The sequence below is a fragment of the Arachis ipaensis genome, chromosome B10 (assembly GCF_000816755.2).
Source record: "Arachis ipaensis cultivar K30076 chromosome B10, Araip1.1, whole genome shotgun sequence".
In the NCBI taxonomy this organism is placed as follows: domain Eukaryota; kingdom Viridiplantae; phylum Streptophyta; class Magnoliopsida; order Fabales; family Fabaceae; genus Arachis; species Arachis ipaensis.
Window position 1 is genome coordinate 108,422,413 of NC_029794.2, and position 24,617 is coordinate 108,447,029.

Consider the following 24,617-nt stretch of genomic DNA (forward strand, 5'->3'; position numbering starts at 1 on the left):
CATAGGGAATGATGATGATTGTCACGTTCATCACATTCAGGTTGAAGTGCGAATGAATATCTTAGAAGCGAAATAAGATGAATTGAATAGAAAACAGTAGTACTTTGCATTAATCTTTTAGTCACAGCAGAGCTCCACACCTTAATCTATGGAGTGTAGAAACTCTACCGTTGAAAATACATAAGTGAAAGTCTAGGCATGGCCGAGATGGCCAGCCCCTAAAGTATAAGAACAATGCGTTCAAAGATGATCCTAAGATCCTAAGATGATCAAAAGATGCCTAATACAATAGTAAAAGGTCCTATTTATAATAAACTAGCTACTAGGGTTTACATGAGTAAGTAATTGATGTATAAATTCACTTTTTGGGCCCACTTGGTGTGTGTTTGGGCTGAGCCTGAGTGTTGCACGTGTAGAGGTCCTTCTTAGAGTTGAACGCCAGCTTTTGTGCTAGTTTGGGCGTTCAACTCTGGTTTTGGCTCCTTTTCTGGCGCTGGACGCCAGAATTGGGTAGAAAGCTGGCGTTGAACGCCAGTTTACGTCATCTATTCTTGGCCAAAGTATGAACTATTATATATTGCTGGAAAGCCCTGGATGTCTACTTTCCAATGCAATTAGAAGCGCGCCATTTCGAGTTCTGTAGCTCCAGAAAATATACTTTGAGTGCAGGGAGGTCAGAATCTAACAGCATCAGCAGTCCTTCTTCAACCTCTGAATCTGATTTCTGCTCAAGTCCCTCAATTTCAGTCAGAAAATACCTGAAATCACAGAAAAACACACAAACTCATAGTAAAGTTCAGAAATGTGAATTTAACATAAAAACTAATGAAAACATCCCTAAATGTAACTAGATCCTACTAAAAACATACTAAAAACAATGCCAAAAAGCGTATAAATTATCCGCTCATCACTTGTTTGTGTTAATTGTTGTTTGAACTTGATGCTCGACATGCTCTTCATGTTATTCACTTATGCTTTGACTTTCCTCTTGCATCAAGTATTAATTGTTATTCCCTTTGCCTATATTGCTCTCTCACTTACATGCGTAGCTAACATGTAGTGGGAACCCTAATCTTATTTGGTATTAGCCCCTGCCTATGTTCTATTTGCTTTGATATCTTTGTTGTAGGCTTAATTTTCTTTCTTTTTCTTTCCTTTTAGGTTGGCCACCAAGAAGGGAAGGAATGAGGAAGCTTCTAAATGGGGCAACAAACAAGTCCTTCCGCACAACCTTTTCGAGAAGCTCATCAATTGTAGCAACCCGTCCACCTTGCTCTTCTTTGCATGCACCGAGGACGGTGCGAATTTCTAAGTGTGGGGAGGTCGTCCGACCGATCTCCATGGGTAATAATTTCTTTTTTTTTCAACACCAATTCTTGATTTTCTTTGTTAGTTAGTTGTTGCATTGCATGATACGTTGCATGCTAGTTAGAATTTGTACATATTTTACCACTTCTTTTTATGTTAGGACTACTTGGTTAGGGTAATGATTTCTTTTTCAAGAAAAATTGTTTTTAGGGCACCCTACCAATTTGAAAAATTTTTTTGTGACAAACTTGCTTGAAGAATGTGTTTTGGAACATGGTTTTTGAGCTAAGAACACAAGCATGTGAGTTTTGAGCCCAATTGTGTGGTTACACCTTATAGTCACTTATTTCCATTCTTGTGTGCATTATTCTCTTTCTATGATTGTAATCTTTGATTTGTTTGATTCTTTATGTCCATTATTCTATGTATAAATGCATTTATATGATTGAGGCCATCATTTCATTTAGCTCACTTACCCAAATAGCCTACCTTTCATCAACCATTGTTAGCAAATTTGAGCCTATTTAATCCCTTTTGTTCTTAATTTAGCACATCACTACCCCTAAGTAAAAAACAATAAATGTCCTTAATTTAGATCTTTGATTAGTTTAGGCTAGTGAGGGTGTATATCATTTGGGTATGGGAAACTTGGGACATTGGTTGAGGTAAAAGTGTAATTTTTATTTTTGTTAAAAATATTGGGAATTGGGTACATATTCATGCACTATATGTAAAACCATATGCATTGATACGTTTGTATATACTTTAGCATATGAAATGTGAATTAAAGAGAATGCATGAGTATGTGAAAAAGTGAGAATCATGGGTAGCTAAGCATTGTATTAGAATTGTATAGGTTGTTATACGTGTTAGGTGAGAGCTTAGGCTAATCAAAGATCCAAATTTCAAGCTCACTTGACCATATGCATCCTACCTTGACCCTAAACCCATTACAACCTATGAATAAGTCCTCATGATGAATGTATGCATGCATTGAATAATTGTTGATTGTTAGATGAAAAACAAATCTTGGAAAGCATGAGTAGAAGAGAATTGAGTGATTGACCCTATACACTTGAGAGACTAGAGCAGATACACTTCCGGTGAGGGTTCGATGCTCAATTCCTTGTTCCCGGCTTTCATGAGCTTTTCTTCTTGCGAGTCTATTTGTGCTTTATTTTGATATTCAAATTGGTAGGATTCATGAATCATCATACTACTTAGCCCTACATGTGCTCATGTGTTCTTGGGGATTGACTTACTTTTAACCAAGTAGGTAGAATCATTTTGCATTTAGTTGCATTCATATAGATAGGTGCATATAGTTTCTTTACATTGAATAAATGTTCATACCCCTTTTCTTGTCCTTCTTTATTCTTAGCATGAGGACATGCTTGGTTTAAGTGTTGGGAGATTTGATAAACCCCAATTTTGTGGTTTATCTTGTGCTTAATTTGGGAGATTTTATCACATTTTTTTACATTTATTCAATGAAATAGCATGATTTTTCAATTCTCCCTTAATTTGTGCTTAAATGTGAAAACATGCTTTTTAGGCTTTAAAATAGCTAAATTCAATTCACTTTAATTCCATTCGATACCTTGATGTGTTTGTTGAGTGATTTCAGGTTCATAAGGCAAGTATTGGATGGAAGAAGTGAGGAGAGAAGCATGTAAAGTGGGAGAACTCATGAAGAAATGAAGGAACCGTAAAGCTGTCAAGCCTGACCTCTTCGCACTCAATAGATCATAACTTGAGTTACAGAGGTCCAAATGAGACGGTTCCAGTTGCGTTGGAAAGCTAACATCCGGGATTCAAAATGATATAAAATTTGCCATAGTTGCCTGACGTCTAGGGACGCGCACACGCACTGTACGCGTGCGCACCGATGGAGCAGCGTGGGTTCACTTTGGGCAACTCGTTGGGGGCGATTTCTAGCTCATTTTGGGCCCAATCTAACTCATTTCTGATGCTATTGAACCCAAGGATTGAGGGGAGAATGAACCAAGTAGTCATAGTTTAGTTTTCATCATGTTGTAGGCAGAATTCTAGAGAGAGAAGCTCTCCCTTCTCTCTAGAATTTAGGGTAGTTTAGGTTTAATTTTCTTAGATCCACTTTCAATTCTTGTTTTGATTTAGTTTTTCCTTGTTAATTCCTTGATATTACACCTTTGTTCTTCTAGTTCTTGTTAATTTCCTTTTTATGTCACTTTTTATGTTCATACACTCTTGTTGGGTTTCTATTTTTCTTTCAATGCAATTTTATGTTTCCATGTTTCTTTTATGTTGATCTTGATTGTTAGTGTTGATTTCTTGTTTATGTTGGTTATGAATTTTCTTTTAACTCTTGCATTTTATGATGTTTACTTTTCTTGCATATTAGGTGTTTGATAAAATATTTCCTCTAATTTTTGAGTAGTTTTCTTGACTCTTGGCTTAGGCTAAGGGAATTGAGTGACCTTGAGTCATTGGGTCTCAATGATTTGGTGATTTGAGAACCTTTGGTGATCTATTTGATACTCATTTACATTAACCCACTATTAATCCAATTAGTAGATAGGTTGGGACTTATGGGTTGATGTTGATTAAGCCATTTGATATACTTCAAGTATAGAAGTAAACTTAATGAGCTTGGTTCCTCATAATTAACAATATTTGGTATGTAGACAAGGATGGTGATCTCAATTACCTATGTCTAGCCAAGAGTCCTTTCCTTTATTTTATTAGTTCTTGTTATTTAATTTCTTGTCATTTAATTTCTTGCAAAAATATAAAAATCAAACCCCCTTGCATCTTCATAGCCAATAATTGAGCATTTCATTGCAACGACCCGGAGTCTAAATACTTCGATTAATTTTCATTGGGGTTTGCTATTTGTGATAAAACCAAATTTAATTTGATTCGAGGATTGACTATTGGTTTGGACTATACTAACAACGCCGGTATAAATCCTTGCCCATCAATGAACCACCATTCACAATCGATATCTCATCATCCATGTGAATGATTTTCCCACTCCGTAATCGCATACACTAAGTAATACTGGAAAAAATTTATTTGACACACTTCAATTTAAAAACTGTCCCACCGGACGTGCCAATTTGTTTTGTCGATTTTTAGCAAATCGATGATGGTTCGATATCTAGTTGTCTGGGAGCGAAACCTACTCTTCTTTGCAGGTACCAGTTTTCTAAAAGTGCATCAAAGCGTCTTCGATTAGACCGGAATTGGGAATAAAAATAAATTAAAATTGATAAATCAAGGAGAAGAATAAAAAGGGAAGTTTTTGAAAAGAAAACATGTTGAAAACAGAAAGGTTTGCGTTGAAATTAAAAGAAAACTATAAAATGCCTTTGACTGGATCAAAGGACTTTGAATTGGAAATGAACAATGCAAGAATGTAAATTGGACAAAAATGAAAATAAAGAATACTTGGAAAATAAATTTGCTTGAAATGTAAAGTTTACAGAAAGATAAATTGAAAGAATGAAAAGATGGAAGGAACCCTACAAAAAAGTTACTCGATTGCAGACTCAGAAATTTTCTGGGATGTGAGTGTGCTTGAGTGTTTTCTGAATAAAAGTTCCAACCCCAATTTCCTAACACTTCCTAGTATTTATAATCTATCTTACATAACTGCCAATTAATTACAATTGATTACAACTTTAAATATAATTCCTCTTAGTAACCGTTTCCGCCGCTTGATCATAGCCATTTCCCATAATTTCCTCATGTGATAAAAGCCTTTAATCATTCTGCTTCCATGACTATTCGACCCACCTGTCGAAGGCCTTACTCGATTATGCATATTGAATATCTTATTTGATTACACTTATCCAATTAACGAATCTTTTGAGATCCAATTTTATGCCAGCCATTTTCAATCTCACGCCTACACGTACATCTTTTCGAAAAATTGTCCCTGACTCATTCCAAATTTTGTTTTCATCGAAAAATATTTTTTCGATCAACACAATGAAACAGTGATAATGAATATATATCATCATTAATTGGCATACTCATCACACATGATGTCCAAATTTGCTATTATTTTTCTTTATCCATTGAATGTATATATATATATGAATAGACGAACACATCCCTCACCCTCTCTAAGGACAAAATGATTGTTTGCCTCAGAATGTTTATAGAGAGATATAATTAAAGATCTTTCATTAATACTCGTCTTTTTTATATGTTCCTTATAAATATACTTTGGTCTAATTGCGGTTCGATGAATTATGACAGTTTACTTGTCTATTTGCTGAAATAAATGTTTGGAATTTGAATTTTTTTTTATGTATATAACAATTTATTAATCAGTGATAGATTCTGAAATAAAATTTAGATTCGCAGCGAATTAGTCTTTAATCGCTGGAACTAAAAAATACATTAAATAACTAAAAAACAAAAAAAATGATAAGTTCAAAGAAATTTAGTGCTGATTATTATCTCATTAAGTCATTAAGATTAATATGACACTTAACTAAATCCAAGATTATCTATTAAAAAATAAAGTTCAAAGAAATTTAGTGCTGATTATTATCTCATTAAGTCATTAAGATTAATATGACACTTAACTAAATCCAAGATTATCTATTAAAAAATAAAGTTCAAAGAAATTTAGTGCTGATTATTATCTCATTAAGTCATTAAGATTAATATGACACTTAACTAAATCCAAGATTATCTATTAAAAAATAAAGAACTTTTCATTCATAATTTTTTGGTTAATTTATTTTAGTTATTAAATATTTTTATTTTTTTAAAAAAATGACAAACTATAGACTTTTTTTTGGTTAATTTATTTTAGTTACTAAATATTTTCATTTTTTTTAAAAATTGACAAACTATAGACTTTTTAAAGCGAATGAAAGAATGACCATCTATACCACCCTTATCATCACTTCATTTTATTTAATTAACAATTCCCACAAAGTTTCCTAAGGATTATATATATATTCTAGCAAACACGTGTTATCGAAAAGGTATAATATAAATTTCATCATCTTGGACCATTTTTTGTTTTAACTTTATATACCTATGGATGCTAAACTTATATATAAATGGGTCACAGTTAGAAGTTAGAAGAACAGGGAAGGAACCATAATAAAATTGAGTGCTGGAGAAGGAAGTAGTTGCTTTTGGAAGTGGTCCTATAATATAAGGCTGAGTGCACTTATAATTACATCCGCGTTAAAAGTTAAAGTTTACTGCTGTTAAACGAGCTAGTTCGGTCCATTTAGGTCTGACCTATTAAATTTGTGGGTTAAATGGGTTGATCTGTTTAAGTCTGTTTTATTTGCAGGTTATAATTTTTTAGTCTGGACCGTTTATAGTCAGTCCGGTAGGTTAAATGGGCCAGCCCGTTTATTCTTTTATTTTATTTTTTGAAAAATATTAATAAAAAATATTACTTTTAGGTCAAAAACCTTTAAAAAATAATTTTTTTTTTAGTTGATGAAGCGAATTTTCGGATCGGATCGGGAGAAATATTGGCTAAAAGTGTTACTTTGTTTTTGAAAAAATGTAAAAAAAATAAACGGACTAGCCCGTTTAACCCGTCATTTTTTTCGGGTTAATCGGACTTATAAAATCCAGTCAAACCGTAATTAATTAAATAATAAATTAGATATGAGCGAATATGGTTCGGAAAATTGAGCAATCGAAATTTGATAATTTAAATATGATATTTGGATTCAGTGAATTTTTCTGAGTCGGAAAACTATGTTTTCCGCGTAAAAAACGCGCAGTGAAATTTCGGCCGGTTGAGATCTGTCTGGTACTGCAGCTGAGAAAATTGATTATAAGTAAAGAATAAATGACCATTTGTACCCATAAGAGATGAAAACGCTGACATTTGTACCCATGATAGCCTGAAACTAAAGTTATACCCATGACAGATGCCCTCCGTGTGACAAAAATGCCCTGACTTGGATCTGAGCTTGGTTCGTAGGAATCCGATCCTACGTGGCACTCCCTCCCTTATCTTCAACCCCTCTCTCTCTTACTCACACGCACTCTCTCTCTCTCCAAACCCCACTCTTCACTCTTCAAACCCCACTCTGGCCCCTTCTTCCTTAACACTCGCTCCCTCACCATCCACTCCGCCCTTCACGCCGACAAAGCCATCCTCTTCTCCCTCCCCACCACCTCTGACCCCATCAAGGACACCTTCCTTACTCTCATGCTTTCCAACCACTCTTCCTTCATCCTCACCTTCTCCACCTCCCCTTCCTCTTCCGCACTCCAAATCTGGGATGGTACTTCTCAACCATCTCTTCATACCGGTCAACCAAGCCAGCCCAGTAACTGTGCAGGTAGTAAGAATTCTCAAGAAAAACATCATCATCGTCCCCCTCGTCTTCATCTATCTCTTTCCCAGACTCATTCTCTTCTTCATCAATTATGGAAAAAAAATTCAAACTTTGAAAAAAATCAGGCACTCCACAAATCAGTAACACAAAAAATCAAAGTGAAGGAGAAAAGGACCCGCGATTGAGGAACGCATATATGAACGTGTTAATAATATTTATTTCTCAAATAAACGTTCTAATTTTTAACAGCATCTCTCTCTTTCTCTGAGTACAATTATTCAATTAAGCTAAGCAAACGAAGCACCCATCTTTGTACAGAAGAGAGAGAGAACAAAAACAACATAGAGACAGAAGACATGTCAGCTTTTGATACCTACAGCGTCGACTCCAATCACCACCAAAACCACGCCGACAAAGACAACTTCTCCGAATACGGCGGCTACTCCAACTTCTCCGGCAGCAATATCCCCGTCGTTGACCACACTTCTCCGTCTGCTTCACCAGACATCTTCGGGTTCAGCGATCTGGATCCAAGCTACTCCCAATCTCCCTTCGAACTGGTGCATGTAGCAGAAAATGGTAACGACAACGGCTACCACGACGACAGTGTTTTTGTCTCTGACGAACCAGTGCTTCCAGCGCCTACAGAGATGGGACCAGAGGAAGGTTACGCCCTTCATGAGTGGCGCCAATGAGAAGTGAGAAATGATGAAAAATTTTGGGAATTTGGAAGATTCAAAAAACCTTAATAAGGATGAGGTTGTTGATGTTGATGATGAGAGGAGAAAGAGACTGTTGAGGAAGAGGCAGAAACGTCGAGAAGGGAGAACGGTGGGTCGATGATGTTGATGGCTATGGTGGTAGCAAGGAATGAGAGCGGTGGTAGGGTTTCAGAGTTTGGAATTGGGGAAGAGACGATAGGGAATAAAATTATAAATTAAAATTAGATTATATTTAAAGGATTTGGGGGTTTGGAGTGCCACGTAGGATCGGATTCCTACGAACCAAGCTCAGTTCCAAGTCAGGGCACTTTTGTCACATGGAGGACATCTATCATGGGTACAAATGTCAGCATTTTCATTTCTCATGGGTACAAATGGTCATTTATTCATAAGTAAATAAGGTTAAGAAATGAGGAATTATAATTAGGGAATGTAGAAATATTTAAAGTTCGATTTAGAGCGCTAATCTTAAATGTTTTGGCCCAAAATTAGGCTAACGGACAAAATAAGTGAACCGGGTCTAAGTGGGCCCAAGACCCAACATATATAAACATTAGTTATGAGCATTTCAGCTCATTTTACCTTAAGGGAAGGGTTTTGGGCGCAGCTTGGAGAAGAGAGAAGAGAAGAAAGAAACCCTAACTCTCCTTGATCTTCAAATCACCATCACTTGAGCTACGAAACTCCGATTGACGAGCCGTTTGCGGCTACGCGTCGCTCTTCTCATCCTCTACAATTCTATCTAAGTTTTGTGGTGAGTAATCTGCTGTCCTCTGCCTAGTTTTCGTTTTCCTCTTTAAATTCGAAATTGGTTTGGGTTTTGAGGAAACTTGTGATTTTGGTTATTTAGGAGTGCTCTAGTATGAGCCATGGGTGATGTTTAGCACAAACTTCAGTGGGTTAAGGTAAGAAGTACTCAAACCCTTGTGATTTATCATTTTCATGAGCCCTAGGTTGATGTATATATGTGAAATTGGTTATGTTAGTGTATTTGGTGATTTTGGTGCACAATTGGGAGGTTGGTGTTGCTTGTGGAGCTTTGGTGAGACTTGGAGCTACGGGTTGGTGGAGACTTCCAAAGAAGAAGCTTAATTAGTTTGGCTACAAGAGGTACGGTTTAAGTTTTATTTAAGTACCGTGTGGTGTGATGGAAATTCATAGGCAAGATGCCCCTAGGATTAAATTTAGATTGTGTGATTGGTTGGTGCTAATATGCATAGTTGATATGTAATGTAAATTAATGATTGGGTTGAGAATTGTGTGAATTTGTACGTATAGTGTGTTGAGGATTTGATGAATTGAATAATGAATATTATTGTGTGGACTATGCATTTAAATTGTGAATTTGGGTCGGAGGCCGGAAAGAGGTAAGGTAAGTTGACGTGTGAATGGTGTGATGACATGAGTAATTAGATGGATTTTAGACATCGAATATGTGAATAATTGGTTTGGTTATTGAATAATATGGTTTGAGGAATTTAAGAGTGGAATTCGATGGTTTTGGGTGAAGTTGTGTATATGAGGTAGGTTTGGTTTTGGTTGAGTGTAATTATGTGGATGTGGTTGGGTTGTGGTTATTTGGATGAGTGGAAATGAATTTGGCTTGTGAACATTGGAAAATTGGTGATTTTTATGATTGGGTAAAAACTGATTTTTGACCAACTTTGGCGGTCCGTAACTCGGTCCACGGAGTTCGGAATTCTTCAAAAATGGATTTTTTATGAAAGTTTATTCAAAGATCTTTTCAACAGTTCAGAAATGGTTGAAAAATGACTTTTATAGAAAAAGTTATGTGTGGTGAAAGTTTGGGGTTTAAAAAATGAAATTTTGCAACTTTTTAACTTGTAAAATTTTTGGCAGAACGCACTCCCACGTGTATGCGTGGCCGATGCGCACGCATCGTTTTCAAAGTTTCACTACCCACGCGTGCGCGTGGCCCACGCGTATGCGTCGATGAACTAAAACAGTTGCCCAGCCCAAATTTTGTGCCTGATTTGTGCCACTTTTGTGTCTGGGGCACAAAACGTACCCACGCGTACGCATGGCTGATGCGTAGGCGTCACTGGGCTTTTCTCCCACCCACGCGTGCGTGAAGGAATGCGTACGCGTCACTATGTTTTACTGCGTTTCACGCGTGCGCGTGGGCGACGCGCACGCGTGACCCTATTTTCATCAAAAGTTGATTTTTGAGTTTCTAAAGTTGAATTTCATACTTCTAAGCCTCTACTTTCATCCTTTAAACCCTAAATTTTTATAGCATACCTAGTAATAGGAAAAAACTAGGACATGTGGTAACTTGTGGATGAAGTAAAGTGAGAACCAATGATGAATGATGAGTAATGATAATGGTATGAGTTGCTAAGGAAAAAGGTGAAAGTATCATGTACAGTATGAGCCGAAGGGCTGTGATGACTAAATGTGGTAAGGGAATAATGATGGAACATATTGAATGTGATGTGTGACCCCAGGTAGTAGGCAGTGGTGTTGTCCAGTTGCTCTGGGTATGAGATGGTATGAAAGATTATGATAAATGAGCTTAATTATGAAATTTAAAATGAATGTATGTCTGTAATACCTGGGTAGTAGCAAGGGTTGTGGTTCGTTCCGCTTGCTCCAGGTTAATGTTTGAGATTGGGTAACAATAAAGATTGATAATATGAATTGAGATTGAATGAATATATGTTTGTGATACCTGGGCAGTAGTAAAGGTTGTGGTTCGTCCCACTTACTCCGGGCCAATGCTTGAGATATTTGGGTAGTAGCAAGGATTGTGGTTCATCCCACTTGCTCCAGGTCAGAGATTGTGTCGCCTAGGTAGTAACGGCAGTAGTGGTGATTCCACTCGCTCCAAGTAGAGCTTTTAAACACCCGCCTGGGTAGTAGCCGCAGTAGTGGTTATTCCACTGGCTCTGGGTTGAGCGGGTAGTAGCAAGGGGGTTGTAGCTCAAACCTACCTACTTCGCGATGGGTGTTTCTGTCCATGGTTAACTACCAAGACATGTCGGATTGGCAATATAACCGACAGATGATATCATCAGCCATATGGCAGGCATACATCATTTGCATATGTTTAATTTGTTTGGGTTTGCCTATTTGTTTTGGATTGTCATATCATATATGCTATGTTACCTGATTATGTACTACTTGTTCTACTTGCACTTTAAATGTGTATTACTTGTCTGTATTGCTTGTGTTTGTACAACTGAGAGGTCCCTCATGCTAGTGTCGGTGGACGCTGAGGGCTGTCCTGGATGAGATGAGTTAATGATGTAATTGAATAATGATGATGATTATTAAATGAGGTAATTTGGACTCCTTGAATAGACGTAGTGAAGTGATTTCATTTATTCCAGGTGAGGATATGATGTATTGATATAGAATTGTTGAGACAGAATAACTGGTGATGGTTTTGTTATGACTCTGATTCTGATTCGTTGGAGAGTTAGAGAGAGTTGAGAAGCATGAAGAACAAGATTTAGACTTAGCATCCCCTTATGACAGTTGCCTATTTATGGATTAGCGAGAACATAGGGTGAATGTTTGGTGAAAGGAAGTTTAGGATGCTTAGTGAGATTTTTTATTACAATGCATTGTATTTATTTGGCACTTTTACCGTACTGGGAACCCATGGGTCGGGAGTTCTCATTCCGTATATATCTCTTGTTTTTCAGATACAGGTCCAGGTGCTCAGCAGTGAGCTGTGGTACATCTGAGAGATAGAAAAGATCTTTATGTCCTCTACTTTATATTTTGCTTAGAATCTCTCCACCTTTATTTTGAAAAACTTATATTATGTATTGAACTCTTTTGAACTTGCCTATAGAGGTTGTTATGTTTCTTTTGGGAGAGATTATGATATATTGTTATCATCTACTTTCATACTGTACCCTAGCCAACCTAAACTTCGCAGGTCGCGACTAGTGTCTATTTACTTATGTTATATATATCTATCTGTTGTCTATCTCTTAATCTCTTTTATGCCTTTATCCGTATATCGCTTTCGACTTCACAGTTTATCTTCTGTTGTCGAAACGTGAGTGATACGTCTTCGCGATTTTATTTTACACGTTTCAGGCTCCTCGATTAATACTCCTTTTAATTTTTCTTATATTTATATATTAAAAATCCACCTGAGAGTCGTACCACCGTAATATCATTGACTTATGACTCGAGCATAAGGATTTGAATATTAGGGTGTTACATTATGGTATCAGAGCAGTTCATCCTCGTGAGCCTAAGGGATGGAACTGCTTATGCTTCAATGCATACTCTGAGTTTGTGCCTGTGTTAGTTAGGATATCTAACTGATACATCAAGCATGAAGTCCATGAGTGTACCTTTGGTACTTTGAAGCACTTGACTTGAGATATTGAGACTGATCACATTGATATCGATTGTTTGGTGTGTATAGGAACTAGATGGCGCCTCGTGGACGCAGTCGAGATTGTAAGGGAGGTCGTACTAGTGCTCAGGGACCGAAAATCAATCCAAATGACCCGGTAAACTTTATGGCGGCATTGGAGAACATGGCTGCTGCTATGCAGGCTATTGCGGAAGCTCTTGGGCAACAGATAAACAATAATGGCAATGGCGGAAGCGAAGCTCAGGGCTCGATGACACTGGCAACCTTCTTAAAAGTTAATCTACCTATGTTCAAGGGAACCATCAATCCGACTGAAGCTGATACTTGGTTTCAGGCTATGGAGCGAGCACTGCAAGCGCAGTTAGTACCTGAAGAGCAGTGTGTTGAATTTGCCACCTATCTGCTCACTGGGGAAGCATCGCATTGATGGCAAGGAGCCCGATGTCTCCTGCAACAAGGTGATGACCCTATCACTTGGGATGCCTTCCAGGTAGAATTTTATAAAAAGTACTTTCCGAATTCTGCCAGGACGGCCAAGGAACTGGAGTTACTGCAACTGAAGCAAGGTGCTATGTCCGTATCTGAGTATACAGACAAATTTGAGGTGCTATTCAGATTTTTCTGCATGTGTCAGGGAGCTCCGGGAGACTTCGAGGAGTGGAAGTGCATTAAGTATGAAGGAGGACTCCGGAGCGATATCTTAAGTTCAGCGGGATCAATGGTAACTGCCAGCATTACCATCAACCTATATTTTAAAATGGACTGAAATTATGAAATAGGCACAGGTTCCAAATGCTGATAAGTGCAAAATACTCACGTCATTTTGTTTCCGAAGCTTCTCTGCTTCTGCCTGTCTTTTCTCCCACTCTTCTCTTACTTTCCTATTTATTGTCATGATTTGCTGCTGAACATCTGAGGTGACAACAATCCGATGTCTTGTCTTCTCAAAATCAACCCGCGAGTGGGAAAATTCTTGAAAGTAAGAAGTTTTATTGAATTATGAGAGAATATTCCAGCAAGAAGGTAAAGAACAACTAACCTGTTTTGACATTCTAATCAGGTTACTTATCAATCCACGCATTCTTTCCTCCACACACTGAAAACTCAGTTTGAATAAGTTTACATGCAAACTTACTATTATGAAAATTGAAATATTGGTTGAATCTCACTAGTGACAAGCATCTCTCCACATCATTGCTCACACCCTTCAAGCCATACTTAAACACTGACAGTAATAACACAAAACAACTGTCTATAAGGCCTGGTATGACTAGTTTGTATTCAGATAAGCTCAAAAGGAAAAATTAAAATATATGGAGACAACATATGAAAAGGACACTTACTAATCTCAAACAATTTGTTCTGGAGTGGAATTTTCTGCAAAATAAGCCTTTCCTCTTCTTGCACAGCTCTTCGAGTTGCTTCTGAAACCCAACTGTCCTCCTTGGGGCCTGAAAGTAACTGCTCTTCCTCTTCCTGTAAAAGATGCAAAAAATGGCCTTAGATTTTGAAATGAGAGTAGACATCCCTTATTATTGAGCTATCAAGCTTAGTTCAACATAATAGAGAAATTTACCCTCAAATCGACTCCACTAACAGCAGTGACATCATTAAGCTGGTCAATGCTCTGTTCAACGGATCTCCTAGAGATCCCTTTTGCTTCTTATTGGAGGATATGAGCACAAGATGCATGCATCAAAATGAGTTAGAACTTAGAAAAGAAAGAACAATTCCAAGAGTGAAGCATGTTGCAGCCAAATAAGACAGATCACCTTGGAGGAGGAGGAGGTGAGGAACCAAGTGCTTCAAGTGGTTTCTTCTGGCCAACAGAAGGCTTTTTCACAGGTGCCCTCACAGTAATTCCAGAAGTGTTTGATGGCACCTGGGTGCTTAACTGATCAAACATAGAATAGAGTGGGGGCAAAGAGTCAGAGTTATGCATGAAGTTTGAATATATCATTAAATAGTGGGTGCGTATAAAATGATAATTTGCATTTACCCAAAAAAGTGAAATTGGAAAAGCAAATTTGAAGTTCATATTATGCCCCAATAGCAGATTGTTTCAAAAAATTAAAGGTAAAAAGTGCAGGACATGAAAGGTAAAATAAGCATGCTTTTCATTATATGCTTGTTATTCTTCACTGCAACTTAAATACATAAATAGCATGAGAGGCATCTCAATAAATGCATAGGGTAAAATAATAAAAATGTTTCAAAGCACTACTCCTAGCATGGAACTAATGAAAAAAACCAAGTTTGTAGCGGACTAATCCAAACTAAAAGCATTGTGGTCTACGCCACTAAAAACAAAAAACAAAAAACCCTCAATAAACTATCAAGAATAAAAAAAAATAAAAGAGGAAGGAGAAATAAAAAAAATGCTTGTTTCTTAAAACTGAATTACAACAAGATTTATAAAGTTATAAGGACAGAAAATAAATTATAAGTTATAGACAAGTTAACTCTTGAATATGCATCTATAAAAGAACAAATATTTTGTATATATACATCTAATGTAAACATCGGTACTGTACGACAGGTGCATACCATGTATCAAAACAATCACATTTGAAAAATATTTGATCCACAATACTTTAGCCACTATATTAGACAAGATCAAGTACATCACTTGCAAACTTACTGAGACACTAGGATCTAATTGGGTCATTCCAGAAGGGGAAGCAGAATTGAGTGATGTCAAGCCAGTAGATGTTGTAGGTGCCATACTTGTGGATACTGGAAGGCCCCTTGAGAACTCATCCTTTACAATTCCTCAATTGCCACTTGCCTGTTCGATTTGTGCAGAATTAGCTGAAGGCAGTCCATGGATTTTAGAAATATTCTGCCTATGTTGCTGCTCAGTGGGAATGTCGCTAGGTTCCTTTTTGACATAAGAACCAGATGACAAGAAGCCTGGATTTTGATCTTTGTTTGATGGTGGTTGCCATGCATTTGGAGTTTGTTGGAATGCCGGATTGTTTAATAGAGCAACAGAGCCACCCGACAGCCTCTTGGGATCATTCAAAGAGTTCTGCTGTTCAAGTTTTGGCATACCAATGAAGCCTTGTGTTGCCCAACCTAAGTGATTGGGACCAGTGCTTTGATGTGGAATTTGACTCATATGTGACTCGTGGTGGTGGTCTGATAGATGAAGCAGACTACTAGCTTGCCCTGAAAAAGGCCTATAATTACCACCACAACTGCCATATGCTGATGGGAAATGTAGATGCTGAGGTTGTGGCTGCGGCTGCTTATTAAGCCCGTGTATGTGAATAGATGATCTTTCTGCTTCCTGACTAACAGTGATGGAATTGGAAGATGACAACTGGCTCGGTTGCAAACCCTGAGTTTCCATTGTAGCATCCAATTCCTGAGATTTTCTAGCATTGTTCTCCATAGTTTGGACAGCTGAAGAAGTCATATGAGATTGGTCTGCAGCTGCATTCATACTCTGATGAAGCTGAGCTAAAGCATGGGGATCATTTAATTGTCTTGCACCTAAGCCAACAACGGGCATCCGAACAGGTTACTGCTGCCTCACAGGTCCTTGATTGGGTCTCGTCTATAACAGTAGAAAAGAACAATGAATCTTAGCATGATGTTGATATATATATATATATATAAAACTTGTTCTCAACCTACTTGTGCTTGTAGCTGAGCTTGTACTTTTGACAATGCTAATCTAAGCATCTGGTCCCCTACAATACCTTTCATAAGTCGCACAAAACTGTCTTTTGCTATTTCGTCTTTCTATAACACAAACAATAAATTCACAAAACAGAAAGTGAGTAGTATGGGATATCTGTTCCTAAGTTGATCATATCCTATCAATACAAAACTGAGTTTAGCATAGAAAAGAGACAAGGTTCTCACTACCAAAGGACCAGGTAGTGAGATTATTTTGAGAAACCCACCTTCAATTTACTAAATAGAGTTTGAAGTTGCATGGCTCGGTCTTTGGGAAGTTGAGGTATCAAGATAGGTAGCAACATGCCAAATGGTACCTGTTTTTTACGATTAATTTGGCCTCCTGGCTGCTCATTGACTGTAGCTTGTTGATTACTTATTTGCTGCAACTTTGCATACTGCTGAGATTCGCTGCTGGGATTAAGTGTTTTGGCTACCTCATTATTAGGAACAGGATCTTTTCCCAAATTTTGAATTCCAACTTTCTGAGAATTTTGAAGAGAAGCTTGTACAGGTTGTAGTTGGTGACCTTCATCTTGAGTCTGCTTTTGTGATAAAGCAGGATTACTTACATTTTGAGAAGCAACATGCTGCGGCAAAGGAGGATTATTTACATTCTGGGAACCAACATGATGTGGTAGAGGAGGATTGTTTACACTCTGAGAACCAACATGCTGTGGTAGTGGAGGATTATTTACGTCCGAGGAAGCAACATGCTGTGGTAAAGGAGGATTATTTACGTCTTGGGAAGCAACATGCTGTACTTGTTCAGCAAGAGATCCATGTTGCTTTTGCTCCACCTCAGATGAGGGTTGCTCTCGTTGTTGTGCAGTTTCAGGCTCTTGATTTTGAACTTGGGTTTGGTTTTCATGGCTAGGAGTTGGCCACTGTGGCATTGACTGAGTCAATGTATTGTTGCTTCCTTGAGACAAAACTGCAGAGAGTATAGAAGCACAAAGCATGTGCAATTCATAAATTACCAAGCAAATATAAAAAATCACACGACTCAAGAATCAATTAGAAGAAAAATAAAAACAAACAAGAAAACTAACATCTGAAAACACAGATATTATGCTGTAGAAAATACATCAGGATAATTTGATATTAGTACAGAAATTCATTTAGAAAAATATATTTCATTTGCAAAAATATCAACAAAAGCTTTGTAACCTCTACTGGTCAAATTTGATACTTAAAGTTTGAGGTCATTGTGCTACATTTATTTGATTAGAGGTCATTGTGCTACATTTATTTGATTGTATTCTGCTAAATAATTAAGATCATCTAAGTTCTCAAAGATGTTGTCCTCTACCACTGTGTTGATGAAACTTTTTAGTTTGTTTAACTACATTCCTTGGTCTCTGTTTCAAGAGATCTTTTAAATGTGGTATTTCTACTATTGTTTTTAGATACCAAAAATCAGAAATAACACCTTGGGAAAAAGTACCTGATAGAATAGCCAGATTTTGAAGGATTTGTGTAGTTCCTTCCCATTTATGAACACTAGAGTATAGTCAAACATTTATATCCTTATAATAGATTTTCCTTTTATCGCTCAGAATAATTAATCCAAACTCACTTTTCTAACAACATCCCCAACCATAAAACAACTCTTTCAAAATCAATTATTTTGATAGCAATCTGACCAAAATCTCGACCAAACAAGCTCATAAACAATAGTCTAAAGTCTAAACACTGTTTATGCAGCCGTGTATTCAAATGGCATAACAAGCGACTAAAAACAAACAAACCAGAGAGAATTTAACTATTTCAACTCAGAAAAACATTAGGAATTAAAAAGCATAGTTGGGGTACCTGGGTCTGAACCAGAAGTGGAAGGAAATCCTCCTATGTCTCTGTTTAGTGCAGCTTGGAAGGCTTCAACATCCACCCCTGACTGCATTGTTTCATCCTGTGAAGTACACATTCAAACATAGTGGTTTAGTAACACCCCAAACAAATAAATAACAAAAGAAAACCATAGGAAAAATGGGGGAAAACCTCGTCATCTTCGAGGAGCTTCATAATAGAAGGATCCATGGCAATGGCAATTCCAATCCCAACTCTGATTACCCAACAGAAGTTTAAGAGTTATTCGAACATACAATATAATCTCTCTCTCTTTTTATGTTTCACTGAGTAAATTCATCAAACACCTGTAGGGCAGGTACCCAGTTGAAAAACGCAACAAAGGGGAAAATGAATGGTAAAATAAGGTATTAGCTACAGCGAGTAAGATAACAACCGACCAAAATAGGGAAAAGAAAAAAAGGAGGAAAATAGAACAGAAAAAAAGGGAAAAAGGATCAAAGGAGAGAAGTGAAGAATCCCGTTCAACAAGAACCAACACCAAAACGTGCGAAGTATTGAACAGTGCGTTCACACAGAGAAGATGCAAAAGCATGGCGTCGACCTTCTTCTTCTGTTGAGTTTAATCGGTTTATAATATTTTTCGTGTTTAACGGATTCTTTCGGTTCTTTCTTGCGTTAACGAGTACGATTTTTCAACTTACGTCATCTTTTTTATATGTTCTTTTTTTCGTACTAAAAGAAATGTATAATAAAAAACAACTTAACAATTTGAGAAAAAAAAGTATTTATTTTCTGTTTGACCCTAAAATAGTAAATTTGTGTTGATAAATCAATATAATTCTTAATTAAAAAAAAAACAAATCCTAGTACGAGAGAGTATATGAGAGTACGTGAAATGGAGAGTGGAGAGAGCGGGGGAGAGTCTTCGAGGGTGGCACATAGCGAGGCAGCCGGCCATGTCGGCGGAAGCAATAAGGGGGAGAGCAGAAGGGGGCATGTATCAAGTGAAAAGGAGGGGATTAAAGGAGATGGTAACAAGACTCAAAGTCAACGGATATTGTTCACTTGTTCAGAGATAAAGTTGTTGGTGCCTCAGCAAGGAGAGCTTTGGAAGTTGCTGATTCTCTTGATGGGGATAAGATGGCTACAGTAGTTAGTAAGCAAGGCGATTCGGAGATACCAACTGTGACGTTTACTGAGGAAGCAAAAGAGATATTGGCAGAGCCCTACAAAGATGCCATCGTGATCAAAGTTCTTGGAAAAAATTTAGCTATACAGCGATCACGCACAGGCTTAAAGGCGTCTGGAGAACCAAAGGAGGATATGAGGTACTAGATGTCGGTTTTGGCTATTTCTTAGTCAAATTTGATCTCTTGGAGGATAGAGAGAAAGTTCTCCTTGGAGGATCGTGGATGATTACTGGAAGCTATGTTGCGGTTAAACCTTGGAGTTCTTCATTCAGACCTTGTGAAAACACTTTTGGGTCTACCATGGTTTGGATAAGAATCACAGGTTTAAACATTAACTATTATCAAGAGAGAGCCATGAAAATGATTGCGTCAGCTGTTGGCAAACCGATCCGCATCGACTTAGCCACCAAGTCTGCAGAGAGGGAAAAGTATGCAAGAGCATGTGTGCAAATTAACTTGGGACTTCCAGTTATTATTAAAAAAATTCAAGTTGATAGTCATATGTATGACATAGAATATGAGCACTTGAATTTAATTTGTGAAAAATGTAGCTGCTTTGGGCATGTCACAAGAGAATGTGCGAAAGAGAACAACAATGGCATTGGGAAGGAAAGCACGCTGAAGGAGAAAAATTTGCCATCACTTTTTCCTGTAGATAACAACGAAAAAATGGTGGAAGGTAGTCAAATCCCAGTAAAAAATCAAAATTTAACTTTTGAATTTGGAATTAATGCCAAATCAATTCCAATTATGGAGAAGCATGGTGCAGCAGATCTTGTGCATGATAATTTACAAGACTCACGTATGGAAAGGGATACTCGTGCAAAAGAGGGTGAATGGGTTACAGTTAGTAGAAAAGGCAAGGAAAAAGTGGGTAAAGGCCACAATGTGGTGCCAAAAAAAGCCAATGTAGCAATATGCTCCAATTTGGTGAGTAAGAAATTTTCTTTTGGGTCTAATAACATGCATGCTGGATCCTCATCAAATGCAAAGGTGAAGTCCTTATCAAATACAAAAGTGGGGCCTAATGAAAAGAAAGATCCTCCATCCACGCTTGACTCTTTGGGAACACCTCAGGTGGCTTTCAAGGATCAGAGTACTCCCTTTTTTAAAGCAGGGCACAAAAGGTAGCGTCCTATTTCGCTTCAAAACTCACCTACTGAAGCATTGTCAATGGATTCTCGAGTACAAAAAGAGCTTGATAAAGTTAGTGCAACAACAAACTTGAAGACCCAACCTCAACAGAAGAATGATGGTTCTGCGGTGCAAGTCCACAAGGAGACACTTGGAGACAGGGGTCCATCAACGTGAGGTAGAATGATTAAACATTCCAATTATTTAATTTATTTTTTATGGATTGTGACCATTTAAATATTATTAGTTGGAATGTTAGGGGGCGTCAAATAAGATGTCTCGGGTGCACTGTAAGGAATTGGTACGAAAATTTCAACCAACTTTTTTTATTTTGGTGGAAACTCATATTGGGTTTGAAACTATGAAAGAATTTTGGGAGAGATTAGGCTATTATCTTGTAGGGATTGTAGATGCTGTTGGACACAAGGGAGGAATTTGGTTCCTCTCTGCTAATTTAAAATTTTCTTGTAAAATTCTTTGGGCTATGAATCAATGTGTAACTTTGGAAATTGATGGTGGTGGGCGAAGATGGATCTGCAGTGCGGTTTATGGCAGCCCTCAAGCCACTAATAGAGTAGAATTATGGAGTCATCTGCTTGATATTGGTTTGTGCATTCAGGACCCGTGGGTGGTGGTTGGGGATTTTAATGATATTTTGAGTGTTCATGAGGTGAAGGGGGGTAATTTCTATTCAAATCGCAGTAGTATCTTTGCAAGTACTCTAGATTCTTGTGGTCTTTTTGATCTAACAACCTCTAGAAGACGGTTTACTTAGTTCCGTAAAATTCAAGGAAACAAAGAAATTGCAAAGAGATTGGATAGAGCTTGCTGTACTACATAATGGCGCCTTCTTTTCCCAGAAGCTTTTGTTGAAGTTCTCAGTTGTTCCCACTCTGATCATTGTCCCCTACTTATCCGATGTCAAGGAGTTCCTATCAAGAAAGGAAACCGGCCTTTTAGATTCCAAGCGGCATGGGCAACGCATCCTGATTACAAGGCCATTGTTCAGAAATCTTGGGATAGTACAGGCTTTGGCATCCATAGGAAGTTCCTGGGGGTCCAAGAAGCTTCGTTGGAATTTAACTCTACGGTCTTCGGCAATATTTTTATTAAAAAGAGGGAATTGGAGGGTTATTTGAATCGTATTCAACGAAAAATGGAAGCTGACGATGATCCGATTCTGAAGCACAAAGAGGAAGAATTGAGAGCTGAGTATAATATAGTTTTGGCCCAGGAAGAATTACTTTGGTACCAGAAGTCAAGAGATCAATGAGTTCGGTATGATGATAGAAATACTAGCTTTTTCCATATGCAAACCATCCTTAGAAGAAAATCTAACAAGGTTCATGGGTTGCTAGTCAGTGATGGGTCTTGGTCTGATGATCCGGAAGTTTTGCAAAGGGAGGTTGTTTATTTCTTCAAAAATATTTTTTGTTCTACTGAGCCTGTTGAGGTTAATTGCATGGGAGAAATTCCTATGACATCTCTTAGCCAGGATGCTTGTGATAATTTGTCTAAACCAGTAACAATGTTGGAGGTTAAAGAAGCTCTGGATAATATGAGCTCGTTCTAAACTCCTGGGCCGGATGGTTTTCAAGTTTTTTTCTTCAAGGAATATTGGGATGTGGTGGGTCATGAGGTATGGCGTACTGTTCAGAAAGCATTCTTAGGGGAGACGTTAAGCCATTCTTTGTTGGAAACTTTGATTGTTCTTATCCCTAAGTGTGACCCTCCAACTAGATTGAAGGATTTTCGGCTAATAAGCCTTTGTAATGTAATTTATAAGCTAGTGACTAAAGTGCTGGTTAATAGATTACGACCATTTTTGGATGAGATTGTTAGCCCAACTCAGGGAGGGTTTATTCATGGTAGAGGAGAACCTGATAATATTATTGTCGCCCAAGAAGTTCTTCACTTTCTTAAGCGGACAAAGTCTAGAAAAGGAGTTATGGCTTTTAAGATTGATTTAGAAAAGGCTTATGATAGAGTTGATTGGAATTTTCTTGAGCACACTCTTCAATCTTTTGGCTTTCCTTCTCTAATTATTAGGCTTGTAATGAATTGTGTTCAGGCCTCAAATCTTTCCATCCTTTGGAATGGGAATAGATTGGACAGCTTCCAACCTCGCAGAGGGCTCAGGCAAGGAGATCCAATTTCTCCGTATTTATTTGTTTTGTGCATGGAGAGATTGGCGTGCTTCATTTTCAAACAAGTTGACGAGGGTATTTGGGATGGTGTGGCTGTTTCTAGAGGGGGACCTAGAGTTTCTCACTTGATGTTTGCAGATGACCTCCTCCTTTTTTGTAAAGCGAAGAAAAGTCAAGTTTAGAATGTTGTGCACACCTTGGAGTTGTTCTGCAAAGCTTCAGGTATGAAGGTTAACATTGAAAAATCTAAAGCTATTTGTTCTAGAAATATCTCTAATAGAAGGAAGGAAATGTTTTCTGGTGTTTCTCATATTCCTTTTACTAGTGACCTAGGCAAATACTTGGGGGTGAACCTTAATCATCCTCGAGCTGCTAGATCTATTTTTTCGGACTCTTTAGAGAAGATCAAGAATAGGTTGGCTAGTTGGAAAGGTCGACTCCTTAACAGAGCAGGCAGGCTTTGCTTAATTAAATCTGTTGCTTCTTCTCTTCCTATTTATCAGATGCAAGTGACTCTTTTTCCTACTTCGGTTTGTCAAAAGATTGATTCTGTGCTTAGACAATTCTTGTGGAAGGGAAAGATGGGGGAGCGTTGCTTAAATTTGGTCAAGTGGAGCAAAGTTGTCACTCCAAGAAAATATGGAGGATTGGGAATTAGAGATACTTAATGTGTTAATTTTGCTTTACTCGGAAAGCTTGTTTGGCAATTATTGCATAATAAAGATAAGCTTTGGGTAAGAATTATATTGGCAAAATACTTATCTGGGAGTTCTTGCTTTTCACCCAAATTCTCTAATAATGTTTCAAGCACTTGGCGAGCGATTTATAAGACAATAGAAAAGCTTCGTGATGGTTTTGATTGGTGTACAGGCAGGATGTCTCAATCCTTTTGGTATCATGCTTGGTGACCATGTGGAACGCTAGCTCCTTTGGTTCCTTTTGTGCACATTTCCGATTCTCACTTGAAGTTAGAAGATGTCTGGCACCATGGGCATTGGCGGTGGGATATTCTTTGCACAATGATTCTGGAAGAAGTTAAACTTGATTTGATTCTCTTTGATCCTATCAAGCAGGCAGGAGATAAAATAGGTTGGTTTTGGACAAACTCAAATACTCTCACCTACTCGACTAAAAGCGGGTATGAATGGCTATTGAAGAAGAAATTTGGCTGGAATGATAATGAAAATTGGCTTTGACTTTGGCACTTGAGAATACCGGAGAAGATAAAGTGTCTGCTCTGGCTTTGCCTCAACAACGGAGTTCCCACAGCTAGTTACCGGTTTTAAAGAGGTATTTCTACTTCTGATTTTTGTCAGAGATGTTATCTTGCTATAGAGGATATTAACCACTGCTTTAGGACTTGCCAAAAAGCTCGTCAAATTTGGATTAGCTTAAATTTGGGAATGACCGCTGAGGACTCTAGTTTGGAATTTGTGTCTTGGATTCGTTCTAACCTCAACAAAAATGACGAAACTGATAATCTTGATGCGTTTCTTCTTGTTTCGCGAGGCACAACCAGCATGATTAGGAATGACTCTGGTCTGCTTGACAAAATCAAAGAGATGCTCCAGCGCAATTGGACAGCTACTTTAGTGCTCATCCAGCGAACAGCAAACAAAGCGGCTGATTTAATGGCTAAGACTGCTGTTTTAAACAAGCAGGTGTATCTAGAGTGGTTACTGCCTCCTAATAATTTAGACATTATTATTAGAGAGGAGTACTACTCTTTTTCTTAAGTCTTTTTTCTTTGTGTTATGTTCGGTCACAAAAAAAAATATAATTCTTAATTTTTGAAAAGTATAACTAAATAATGTTTGAGAATCTTAATTTATTCTTTAAATTTTAACGATATGTATTTTATATTTTAATTTATATAATATAAATAATTAATTTAATAAATAATTTTTTATACACATGTTGTAAAAGTTAATTTATAT

The 24,617-nt window shown here is 37.5% G+C and overlaps 1 protein-coding gene and 1 pseudogene across 1 annotated transcript; one reads left to right on the top strand and one right to left on the bottom strand.

The window, feature by feature from the left end:
* LOC107620952 lies at positions 12,737-18,894 on the bottom strand (annotated as a pseudogene).
* On the top strand, positions 20,895-21,806 carry LOC107620951. The gene is made up of 2 exons (XM_016323027.1): positions 20,895-21,213; positions 21,394-21,806. Exons 1-2 carry the CDS (start codon positions 20,895-20,897, stop codon positions 21,804-21,806), a joined length of 732 nt encoding a protein of 243 aa, XP_016178513.1.

What these genes read in the sequence shown, in the direction of transcription:
- LOC107620951 (XM_016323027.1), top strand. Translation starts at nt 20,895, where the DNA reads ATGAAAGAATTTTGGGAGAGATTAGGCTATTATCTTGTAGGGATTGTA. An exon ending in TGTTCATGAGGTGAAGGGGG is followed by an intron (nt 21,214 to 21,393) that starts GTAATTTCTATT and finishes TTCTTTTCCCAG; the next exon opens with AAGCTTTTGTTGAAGTTCTC.